The 12,500-nt window shown below is 44.2% G+C and overlaps 2 protein-coding genes across 22 annotated transcripts in view; one reads left to right on the forward strand and one right to left on the reverse strand.

Annotated features, from left to right (window-relative positions):
- The window catches only part of PEAK1 (pseudopodium enriched atypical kinase 1), a 124,357-nt gene extending 119,859 nt beyond the window's left edge, over positions 1–4,498 (reverse strand). For 12 of the 13 annotated variants that reach the window (XM_075160446.1, XM_075160448.1, XM_075160451.1 and 9 more), the window contains exon 1: positions 4,285–4,484. The gene's annotated coding sequence lies outside the window, so the exon portion shown is untranslated. Of the gene's footprint in view, positions 1–4,284 lie in introns of all 13 variants that reach the window. The other variant, XM_075160437.1, reaches the window with a different exon arrangement.
- A 264-nt stretch (positions 4,499–4,762) lies between these two features.
- The window catches only part of HMG20A (high mobility group 20A), a 46,164-nt gene continuing 38,426 nt past the window's right edge, over positions 4,763–12,500 (forward strand). For 3 of the 9 annotated variants that reach the window (XM_075160458.1, XM_075160454.1, XM_075160464.1), the window contains exons 1-3: positions 4,763–4,812; positions 5,605–5,789; positions 7,413–7,525. Coding sequence is in view for 1 of the 9 variants with exons in the window: in XM_075160464.1 (XP_075016565.1) it covers positions 7,517–7,525 (9 nt within the window). In the remaining 8 variants the exon portion in view is untranslated. Of the gene's footprint in view, positions 4,813–4,984; positions 5,087–5,460; positions 5,481–5,604; positions 5,790–7,412; positions 7,532–12,500 lie in introns of those variants that run through there. The other 6 variants (XM_075160460.1, XM_075160456.1, XM_075160457.1 and 3 more) reach the window with 5 other exon arrangements.

The following is a 12,500-nucleotide window of genomic DNA, read 5'->3' on the forward strand; positions in this document are numbered from 1 at the left end:
CCGCACAGCAATATGTGATTACAGGGAGGAGAGAAATAGTGAACTAGGCTCCAGAGGGGTTCTGAAATTCTCTTGTTCTTTGTGTCATCTAATAGACAAACCCAAAAACATTTGCGGTAAAGCTGTTTTGTAACTCAGTGTTTGAAAAGCTAATGTGGTAACTTTTGTAATAGCCGATGGGGTCCCATAAGAAAATCAATTTAAAGAAAGTGACCTCAAAGCTACTCCCACTACGTAGTTTTCCTCTATCCACATTTTCAACAATCAGGCAATCTCAAATCAATTCAGTCCACTTAAAGAGGTATGGGGAAAGAAATTGCTTTAGTGACTCAGCCACTTATCTATCTTAAGAAAAAGGAAGACTGAACATTTCTCACATGGTTGATAATTTCTGCTTATGATTTGGAAAACCCCAAAGAAAACACACAGCCTATGATACTAAACCACAATTTATTGAAATTGCAGCTCAAATATTGGACAACTAATTAGAATTGTTACCAAGTAAAAACAAGTCATTTATCCTTGTCACTAACAGCTCAGAAATACTAAAGCTCTCTCATTCTTCTCAGCGTATACTGTTTACTTGTTCTACTTCACTCTGCTTTGAAATAATGAAAGTCAACTAGCGAGTCTCATTCCAGTTTACAGTCTGTATTTTTCCACTCTAAATTTAAAACTGTATGGTAATGGAAAGTCTACATTATTGTGCTGATACATATGAAACAATGAAAGCATTTCAGCCTTAGGCCAATGTAAATCCCATTGCAATGCTTAGTCCTTAAACAGTGGTCATGTGTGAGAGCACATATGGGTGGGAAAACTGGTAAAACCAATAAAAACTCTACAGACAAGGTCTCTGTACCAGCCTATCACAGGTAATGCAATCATAGAAAGCGGCACCATGCTCCATCAACCCTTTCTGGTATTAGGATGGAGAGTCCAAAGCCTCTTTCCCTTGGCTGTGGACTGGGGCCATGCATCTCCTCCAAAATCCATGTTACTTTACATACCTACAGAGTGGATTTTGCTTCACTGGTGATTTTTGGCTGCCACTAACAGGCAGTAAACACTACATATGGCTTGCAAATAACTTGACATTATTTCTTTGAACTTTGCTTCAATAAGAAACCAAAACACGTTTTACGGATTATGATTTTTGTATCGTAAGTAGATTAAAAACATCTGGAGTTATCACATATTAATAGGAGAAAGATAAGAAAGTTTTATTTTCAGCTTCCCCATGTCAGGTGTTTTATTCACTATCTCTTTTCACACCACGTGTACTCACAATGTTCGCATTACCAGTGCTTTTCACAAGCGCAACACTAGCTCCTCATTATACCCATGTTATTTGCATTTCGATATCTGCCCATACCCGAATGTCAGGTATGACACACTGACTACACGGGAGGGAGCAGCTCGGCAGGATTCCTCGGGAGCTGCAGCAGCACAGGAAGTGGGAACAGTGGGAACAGCACAGGAGACCGACCTCATCTCTGATCTGTACCTAGAAATCCCCAATTTAGACCTTTTGGGCTCTCTTTTCAAGGTCTGTGGAAAAGAGGGTCTAACACCCATACATACAAAAAAAGAGAAAGGACTGTTGAGCTAACACCACCTGAAATCTGATCTCATCAGGAAGCAACTAGAACAAGAAAAGCAGTGGCAAGGAGTAAAGTTGCAGATCCCTTCAGAGAAAAGGGGAAAGAAAACACAGGCAACTAGCGGGGATGGGAAGGTCTAATTCTAAACTGGGATGAGAGGCAGCTCTAGGAAAAAGGGAAGCCCCTAAGAGCAAAGACTAAACAGGAAAAAGGAAAAGGAAAGTAGAGACATAGGAGTGTAAATTCATGAACAAGGTAGAGGAAGCATGTTACAACTTGTTAACTTACAGTAAGCTTTTCACATACATATTTTTCCCAGCACAATACAGGTTAACAGTGATTACCAATGTCTGTGACCCTAATCAATAACTTACAATAGTTATCTTAATATTTTACTACCCTCTTTAGGCAGGGAAATATTTAGGAGCCATTTAGCCAAATAGCATCCACTCCTTATTTTTCTTTAAGTGATTGATTCCAACCAGTTCCTTTATTTGGAAAGTAAATAGAAAAGAATATGTATTTTGGTAAATATGTTTGCAAGTAGATTATCTAAAGAAATGAAAAGTCAGAAACACAAATTACCTAAGAAGTTGAAATGGTATTTTGCCTCTTCACTCTCTCTTTCACTGAAGCAACCATAAGACTTACTGATACATAGGGAATGCTGTTGTTTCAGAATAACCGTATATTTATTTACATGGTTAACGTATGTTCTAAAATAGAAGGAAATGCAAACTTTGTGTCCATGAGTGAAGCTTGCTCTCTTATCAATTGCTCATTTCCACACGCGTGCAGCGGGGTGAAAGTGCCTACTGGCACAAAGGCCAGGCAGGAAAGCCTGTTGGCTCCTCGCTCTGCAGCTGGTACCTCCTGGCCAGGCTCAGGAATCATGCCCTATGTGTCACTGCTATTCAGGTGAGGAAGAGGCACTCGAGCCAAACAGAACAATCCAAGAAAGTAATTTAGGAAGTCTGTGAATTAAGTTATAATACGTGAGATAGCCTAACAATAAGGTAAATCCATCATGAAACGAATACATAAGATTAATCATGGAAAGTTACTCATGGAAAAATTGGTAATTCACTTCTTGCATACTTCTACATTTTAGAGAACAAAATGAGGTTTTCCTGAAAACACACTGCAGCAGTATCTCTGCCAGGAAGATGCTTCATCTGGATAAATCATCTTACAGACAAAACCTTTTAAGCTGGTGTGAAACTAGATTAAGAGCTCTAACTAGTCAAAACGACCAACTAAAATATCCACAATATTCTGCTCTGCTACACCACTGGAATCAAACTGTCCAGATGAGGTTGCAAGTCAAACAAAAGTCACATAGAATTAAGTGCATCTAATTTGTAACAAAGGTAGTTGTTCAGCTGGGAATTTTATACAAGTTTAAGTAAACTTTCTAACTATAGAACCTAATTACTGGAATTCCATAGAGTCTTGGCTCCTGGAACAACTGCGTGTTCTTTCCTTCCTGCCTATATATCTTGTGTATTATTTTTTCCTCAAATATCCGAGAATAAAGTGCTTTAGCAGACATTGGACAGCCTTTAAGCCATGACGAGTAAGGGGAAAAACTTTGGAGCCCCTTATGAAGTGATTAAAGAAGAATGAAAGCCAAGCTCTACCAAATAAAACGGCAAAGACCTAAAGCAAACAGCAAATCTCCGAGAAGGGACCCCTATTAAATTCGAGGTCAGAGATCCACCAGGCAACGCTCCTCCTCCTCCTCGCGCTCACCTAAGAACAGCCTGGACGTTCTGTGTTAGGTATCAGCTGCCTGATAAGTAACTAGCCACTGCAATGTATTTACATCGCTTCACTTGCTGTCCAATGCAAATCCCAGCCTTTCCAGTCTAGTCTCAACCTCACCCGCAATAAAAACAGGCAAACAGACCAACCCACCTAAAAGTCCAAAATAACCTTCAAAAGCAAGCACCGAAAGCCTGAAAGGAGGATGGAATGTAGCTACACACGTATACACTAACACGTAAAGCCTTTTATGTCAGGAACACACAGTAATAACAGAGTAAGGACGGAGCGCCGACAGGGACAGCATCCACCTGGCACCTACAGCGGCTTTATCGTCGTGAAATTCCTAGAAGGTGTCAGCTCCGAAGCCGCCCAGCGCTCCCCGGCAGGCTCAGGCACAACATATTTAGCGCAGGATCACACCGCAAAACTTCCAGCCGAGGTGTAGGCAGAAGAAAGGGCCCTTTGCCGCCACGGGCCCCGGGGGCTGTCGGCGGCGACCCGGGGGCCCAGCGCCGCGGCTCGGGGCGAAGGCGCCGCACAGCCCCGCGGGGGCCCCGGGGCGGCTGCCGGCGCCAGCCGGACCCTCCGGGCGCAGCAACGACCAGCGCCGCCCATTGGGGCCGCGGCAGGCCGGGGCGGAGGGGCGGGGAGGGCGCCGGCGGGACCCCCTCAGGAGGAGCGGGCTGGCGGCGGCTGCACCCGGCCGCTCCCCTCACACCCCGCCGAACCGCCCCGGGGCCCCTTCTCACTCTCCCCGCCCGGGGCCTCGCTGAGGAAACCCGCGCCGGCGGCGCGGGCAGGGCACGAGCCGGCGCGAGGCCACCACCGCCGCCGCCCCCCGGCCTCCCCTCACAGCGAGAGAGACCGTCACCCCCCTCCCACTCCCACTCCCAGGCTCGGACCGGCCTCTCACCTGGCAGGGGCTCCCCGGCCCCGCGGCACCTTCCGCAGGCGGGCGGCGAGGGGGAGGCGGCGGCTGCGCCGAGGAGGCTTCGTCAGGGCCGGCTCCCGCGGTCGCCGGGCCCCGGAGACCAACCGACTCCCGGGACAGGGCTGCGACCGCCGCGCCCGCGCGCAACAACTAACTCCAGGCGCCGCCGGCCGCGGCCCGGCCCCGCCCCCCCCCCGCACGCACCGCCCCCCGCGCGCGCAGCAGGGGAGGGAGACCCCCGCCCCGCCCCGCCCCTCCCGGCCCGGCCGGCCGGCTGGGCAGCGAGGCCGCCCATTGGCTGGGGAACAGCGAGGGGGCGCGGCGCCGCCACGAGTGGCGCGAGGCCGGCTGGCGGCCGGAGGAGCCTCCGCGAGGTGGGCGGGGCTGGCACGGGAAGACTACAACTCGCAGCGTGCCTCGCGCTCGGCGCGCCGCCCGGCCCTTTAAAATCTGTCCGCGCACATGCGCGCGCAGAGCGATGTGTGCTTCCGCTGGGAGAAAGTAGTCCCGGTGTGTTGTTTGAACTCCCGCTCCGCGCCGGGCTGCTGGGCGAGGGGGGGCGGCGGGTACTCCTGGACCGGCTGGGGGCTCTCCCGAGGGGTTCCTCCGGGGGAGGCGAGAGGGCTGCGCTGAGGTGGGAGGCGGGGGCGGAGAGATCTGAGCGGGCTGGGGGAGCGGTAAAGTGGCCGTGCGCGTGCAGGAGGCGGCAGCGGCTGCGCGGGCTGAGGGGAGCGAGCTCCGCCGGGCGACCCCTCGGCCGTGCGGGAGAGCCGCCCTCCGGCAGGTCAGTAGGGAGGGCCGCGGCCGCAGGCTCTTCTCTCCCCCTCTCCTTACCTGGGGCGGGGGAAGGGGGTCGGTGGGCGCCCCGCTCCCGCCCCGGTGGGCAGCGGTGAGGCGGGGAGCGGTCCCCCTCGCGGCGCTGCTGGCGGCCCAGGGCCGGCCTTCCCCAGCGGCCAGGCCTGGCGGGCTTCGCTACCGGCCTCCCGTCCTCCCCGCGCCCCGAGCTTGCCGGCGGGCTGCCTGTTTGCTGTAGCCCGCCGGTGAGGGGGGCTGCGGGGATCCACCAGAGCTCGCGTTGGGTGAGGGGGAAGAACTGGGTGAGGGTCTAGGAGCTTGGCTGTCTGTGTTCTTCCTTATAACCCTCATCTCTTCCCTCAGCTCCCGCAAAGCGATAAGAGGTAATAATATTTGATGGCCCCTTAATTCTATTTATTTGTTGTTTCGTTATGTCCACTTATTGTTCCCTTGTCAAGCAGGTCGTTTATTATAGTACCGTTTTCTGATATGTCTTTCCAATAATAGGTTTTCACACTGTTCCTGAGGAACTTAAGTGTCTTATCATTGAGGTGGCAAAAAAAGCCCCAACCCTAGAATTGAAAACACTGGAGCCACGTGCCTTGTGAGGCGGTATTCATTCAAGTCCCCTGAAATACCAGCACTAGAGTGAAACCGGCCTGGTCCTCGCTTCCTGGAGCAAAGTGAAACTGGTTAGTATTGTTATGGTGTTGGACTTTTGAAGAGGGTTAGGAGTGGATGTGGAGCTAGCTGTTGGAGATATTCTAAGGAAAGAACCCCAAAATCATCTTGTGAGTGAGAAAGATTTGTGTATCTTGGTGTTAACTTAGTGGCATCTAGGAAAATGAGGGAAGGCAGGACAAATATAAATCCTCTTTTTCACTCGGCAGAAAAATGGAAAATCCTGTTCACAGAGAAATGGAGCTTCTGCTTTCTAGAGAAGTGGCCTCCAATTTTTTTTTGGCTGCGCGTGCCTGTCAGTAAAAAAAAGTTTTTAGCATGCACTCCCAATGTATGTATATTTATTGATTTATCAGTTATATACAGGTACTACTGTACTGATATATAGATTATAAAACATACTCAAAAATAGAAATTAAGAAAGGATAAGATAAAGATGAAATAAACTATTTTAAAATATTGTTTATTAAGTTACAAAAAAATGTTGTCTTCCCACACCTCAGTGGATTGCCTTGCATGTGTGACCCACTTTACAGACCACTGTTCTAGGGCACTTAGGTTTCAAAATTTGATTAGGACTACTCTCTTCTGGGCAAATAGAAGCTGGGTGTCATGTCAGTGCTAGTGCCACTGCAGGGGAAACTTTTTCACTGGTTTAAAGTAAATGGCTTTTTCAGCAGGCAAGATCTTGTTAGATCTTTGAAAACATCATTCTGTCCTGTGGAAAGTAAGTTGTGTAGGTGGACTAAGCTTGGCTAAGGCCACATAGTGACAGAACTGGGCACAAGAATTTGGGGGAACCGTGCTCTAGCAAGTTTATGTATGTTATTCTGAAGTGATCATTCCTAATTTCATAAGAATATAAACATAACCAGCTGTTGAAAACAAAGAATTTATTTTCATGACCTGGTTGATTGGTGTGGGGTTTTTTTTTTGGTGTGGTGTTTTTTTTTTTTTTTAATCCAGGCCATATGTGTAGGGACACAAACTATCTGGTATTTGAAGATATTAGTGAAATGCCTTTTTATGTTTTTTGTTTTCTCACACATCTACATTATATGCTTGTTAAAAAGGATGAGATACTCTGCATTTCTAGAACTATATCAGTTGCTGGCAAATACTGTAACTATAGAGTCCAGGAAATTGAGGGAAAGTGATTACATTTTTTTTTTGCTGTCCTTAGGAATCTGGCATGTCTTGAAATAGAAGTTGATATTACTAATTTTAAGAAGATCTAGGCTTAGAAATGGTAGCCAAAACAGAGTGTTGAGATTAATCTTAAATTTCTTAAGTTAGCTTTTGTATAGGATACTAGCAGTTTTCAAAATAGAAAAACTGAAGATTGAGTGGTCTAACCCCATCATCTTGATTGTAAATTGAGTATTTTTTTTCCTTTCATTGCTCATGGTGAGGCATATAGAGGGTGACCTGACAGGTACACCTTTTGTGGCTCAGAAAAGGGAGAAGAAAATCATGTTTCTTACAGGGATGTTTCTTTAATAACTGAGAATACGGTTCAACTCCTCTATGTGTACCTGATTGTTAGGAGGTGGCTGTAACAAATTCTAGTACTTTGCAATAAAGCAACCAAGAGGAGAGAGATTCTTACTGTCTTCCATCTTCTGTCCTTGCAGGACATCTTCCCTCGACAAGCCTAGGCTTTCTGCATATGATGGCCAGGGACTGCACAAAGAACTGAGAAGACGTGACGATTTCCCCGGTGCTCCTAGACTTCTGGATGAAAGCAGTGAGTGTGAGCTGTGTTTTTGCTTTGTACGCGCATCACAAGAGTTATTCTTAGTATTAGAGCACAGGAATTGAGAAAATTGTAAACTAATGTGTTCAAGTTAACTTTGTAAGCTTTCTTTGTTAGTGCATCTGTTTGCAATGTGTTTAAATAAAGGGTCACTTAGTATCAAGGTGTGCCCAATTAGCAAGGTATACCTTCTCACCTGCCAAAGCAAGCTCAGCCTTCCATAGTAAGTGCTTCTCTTTGATTAAATAGGATTTAGTTTAGGGCCAGTTCTTGGATGAGATTTTTCTCAAGCTTACCACTGACTGGGGCAAAGGTTGCATGCAAATTTAGAGCATGTTTCACTGAAACAAGCTGATATAGGTTTCTGAATTCTTGCTGTACCTCCTGCCCTCCCCAGGCTGTGGCTGAAAAACTTCAAGTACTCCCACTCACTGTTACAGAAGTGCACACAGAGCTGTGCTGATTTGTTTGAGTATTGTGGCATGTGCTGTGAGAAACTGTTAGAACACAGGTGAAGAGGCTGAACTTACAATAATGGGGATACTCTTCTGGTAATGATCTGTGAGAGAGAAGGGTAACTCAAGGGAATATGCATGTTCTTTTTCGAGGACAGTAGGTGAATGAAGAAAGGTGATCTTTTTTTCTTTTTGCTAGTTGTTCATGTACCCTAATAAAATGCCCTTTCTAATCTATAATTGATGGGCTTTGGAGAGCTCCCAAAACTAGGTTGCTTTTTGCATCCCCTTAAGCTTTTTTATTTTTTTATTTCCATGATTTCCCTTAGAAAGAGAGGAGGAATGTTTCTTGCATTCATGGGAACTGTTCAGTAGGTATGAATTTACGAAGAACAAACTAAGTGTGTTTTCAGAAACCATTATTATTTTCCCCAGTGGATTTGTTCATGAAAGCAGCTAAGGCTAGTTGATGTCTGTTTGACATATACAATGCAAGTGGTAACTAAAACTGTTGTTAGTAATGTAGGTTGGCCTCCATGGGCAAGATCTGCAACGTTGGCCATGTTGTGTTATTGTCTGACTACAGAACTGGCTTGTTCCTTTACCAGTGACGTAGTTGCTTCAGTGGTGTTGGTAGTGCAGTCATTAGTTTTTATTATGTGTAGGCTAATACTGGTCTTTGAGTTTTGAGGGCAAAACAACTGGATCTGAGTTTGTACATGCACTGCCAGTGTTACTCCCACTGGGATAGGTCAGGTGGTAAGCAATTTAAAATGGACTAGCCTTGTAATAATCTCTTCTATAATGGGATTGTTGGGATGTATCTGTTAAAGCTTTTTGTATGCAAGTTAATCCCACAGAGGGTTAATTCTTATTAAAGGAATAACTTGCAGTGTTCATACCTATCTGTTAGGGACAAACCTGAGACTGATGTTCTATTTCTGAAGGGCTACTTCATAACAGTTTGATAAGGACAGCTTTTGGTGAATTGCAGCTAGAGCTAGTTTTGAATGACTCTGTTTATCTGGGAGAAATCTTCATTCTGTGTTACAGGGTAACAAAACCAATTACGGTGCAATAACTGAATACTTCTAAGTTCTAAATGAGGAAATCTTCCTTGTTCCTTGACCTTACTCTCGCAAATGCTGATGCACTTTGAAGAAAACTTGCCTTTCAGAACTGACATTAAGAACATTACTGACTAGATTTTTTAATAATTATTTTTAATAATGTTAAATGGAAACTGTGCTAAGTTGTCTTCAAAGAGGCTTAATAATGATTTTGGTCATAGAAACAAATGATCCTGCTCTCCTTTACAGGAGACTAGGGCAATAGCTGACTTTGGCTGACTGATTGATTTCAGTCTTTTGGACCATACATCTTACATGGCATATAATGAATAACAAACCTTATACTTCACTGTTTCTGAAATGCTTATGGCTTGGATTGTTCGTACTGTTTCTTCAGGTAAAAGGGAATCTAAGACTATGGAATGTGTCTTTTGAGCATTATGGCCAGGATAAGTAATGAGGTGAGCAGCTGACACCCTTAACCTGTAGTTCAGAAAACTGTGGTACCGTGAGAATGGGAAGAGTTGTTTTAGTCAAAAGACTGAGTAGCATAAAGTTTTTTTTACTGATGATAACAGTGCGTGAAGTATGTAAACAAGAGAATGAGGATAGTGAAAGTGTCAGCTATTAATTGAATTCAAGAAACTTAGGACTGACGAAATTTATTTCTGAATGCTTTTTACATTTTTTTTCTTCCACTAACCAGTGCAGAACACAGAGGATTTCTTGGCAATTGAGTGAATTAACAGGGGGGCGTCTACTTTTGTTTTATTTTTGTGTTCAAATACGAAAAGATAAATTCATAGCTTTAATTATACTGTGGTGTCTGAGGGATTGTTTGCAGCCAAAAGAAACTCTCAACAAAGTGTTCTTAATTGTCCTTCAAAATATTTGTCATGTATAGAACTTGCTAGGACTTTAAGTAAGTGGTGGTATATACGATTTGTGCTTTCTGCTTGGAGGTGTAATTCTGAAGGAGCTTGAGCCAGTGAATCTTTGCTGCTGTTGCCCTCTGATGCTAGTGCTCACGCATGTTTTTGGCAAATTGTTTCGAAGAGCTTATGAGATCAAAACTTTTTTTATCTACCTGGTAAATTAGTTCAAGGACTTGGACAAATTGAAAACCAAACAGTTTGCATGAACACCAGTGTATGCGTGGGGTAGGTGAGCGTGGCTGGTTGTGAAGAAGACTGGGAGTAATAAGATGGGGAAGCAGTAAGGCCCATGGTTTAACTGTAACATAAAACTATATGATGTAAGAAATCGGGGGGGTACTCAACCATAACTGCTCTGGATCCATACTGCTACAATAAACAGTTGCTGAATGGCCAGTTCTGTTCCTTTTCTTTATCCTGATGCTTACCTGATTATGCAGCAGTTCAGGGGATGTTACTGGCGGGAGGGGGCATTGCTTTGCTTCCACTTTAGCCCCCGAACCAGCTTGCTGCGTTTTTGTGCACCACTTCTGGCTCAAGAGAAACAGACATGCAGTCTGTGGGAGGAATAGGACAATCCCCTTAGGTGCCGCTAGCTGTGATGTTAAGTTAAACTGCCCTGGTAAACTAGCTACTCAGATGGTACAACTGTTTGTCCCCTGGATGTGATAGATGTCCCAGCAAGTGCAGGGAATGAGAGAGATCTGGGGATTTTTTTAAAAACAAGCTGAATGGATGACCAAGGAATATTTTTTACTATTATGGTGGGAGCTAAATATGTACATAAGCCTGCAGTACCGTTGCCTGCTTTAGTTGGATGCGTTCTCAGACAATCTTAACCAAATGGCGGTCAAACCAGGTCTGACTTAACTGTGTCTGTTCTGTAATTCCTTTTATTTCAGGTAAGTGGTATGAGATGAATTAGTGTTTTTTTGTGAATTTTTGTGTTTGTTACTTAAGAAAGAAACAATTTGTTTCTCTTGGAATTCCCTTGGCTGCTGTTTCAAAGCCTTGGATATAAGATGGTGTGTTTTCTAACTTTGGAGTATTGTTTGCTGAAAACTAGTAATTGACAAAACATCAGTAATGCAAATGAACTTTTTTTGGAAGAATGGACTGTCTTTGTCATTTCTGTAAGAATAGACTAAGTAGTAATCGCAGGCTTATGAATCTGAGGCCATAATTATATGTTGATCAAAGGTTGAATTTCTGATGTTATGGAGTTATTGTCCCATACTAGTGTTCAAAATATGCTGTGCCTGACAATATATGGAAAGAGAAAGTGTCAGTCTCCATAGTTGGAAAAGCAGTGGACAGCTGTGGCAAAAGAAGTTCTGGTAATACTATGAGACTATACAACAGAGAAAACAGATCAACACCAAGCAAAGTACTGAAAACGGTAAACCGTGAATCTTCTTTCACACTTTTAAATCTGGAGTTCTGTAACATCACATTTCCGCCAAGAAGACTGGGGGGGGCGTGGGGAATGTTCCCAGAACAGGATAAATGGCACACAAAGGTGAGAGAACAAAGCTTGTTGTAATTTTAGTTTTAAGTTTTTTTTTTTTACTGGCCTTCTAAACCTTTTCCCTTGGTACAGTGCTTCTCTCATGTCCCACTTCTCCACAGCTTACTCTAAGAGTAAGCATAAACTTCGTTGCTTGCACTTTCACTTATCCAGTGTATTTACAAAGACATCTTTGGATACCTAAAGGATACAAAATTTAAGACTTCCTGTAGAAAGATATTCCATTTAAAGCTACCATATCTTCAACTACACAAGCGTCTTGTTGGAATACCTTATTAATCACAAATTCTATAGGATTTCTAGAGCAGATGAGCAAATCTTCAGAGTCTCCAAAAGTCCTAACTATATAGGCATATTAGAATGCTCTTATTTTTCCTCCAGGATGTATTTCTTAATGAGCAGGTTTTACATTAATTCTTGCTGCTTGGATCTGAATGTTTGTGATTGTCTCAACAAAGGAGGACTCTAAAACAGGAGCTGGAGGTTTGTGATTCAAAACAGAGTACCAAAGCAGTGATAAACTGGGAGAAATTTGGAAAACTTAGTGGAGGCAGTGTAGCGTTAGAAGATTCATTGTTTCTGTTGGAGTTTAAACTTTGCCAATGCAAAATCAAATAATAACCGCAGGAAAAAGATGTTCTTCATGTGTGCCTGGTTAGCAGTGTAGTTATGTAAAAAACATGGCATAGTGGTTTTTTTCACTCCTGACATCTAGTCAGGTACTATCATAGGTAACCATGCTAACGTCTTCTTTTGGAGCAGATTTCTGGCTCGGGGTGCATTTACTGCAGTATGCTTTAGTTGCACATGACTCATGCTACTGATGAAATTAAATCGAGATAACCAATATTTGACTAAATCCTCACTGTTTCAATATGTGGCAAGCATGACAGAATAGACTTCAACTACTCTTCTGCTGACTTTAATTAAGATAAGAAAGTATATTTGCTGCAGTTGATGTACAATATGAAGAGCCAG

This window comes from Calonectris borealis, chromosome 11, assembly GCF_964195595.1.
Source record: "Calonectris borealis chromosome 11, bCalBor7.hap1.2, whole genome shotgun sequence".
NCBI lineage: Eukaryota > Metazoa > Chordata > Aves > Procellariiformes > Procellariidae > Calonectris > Calonectris borealis.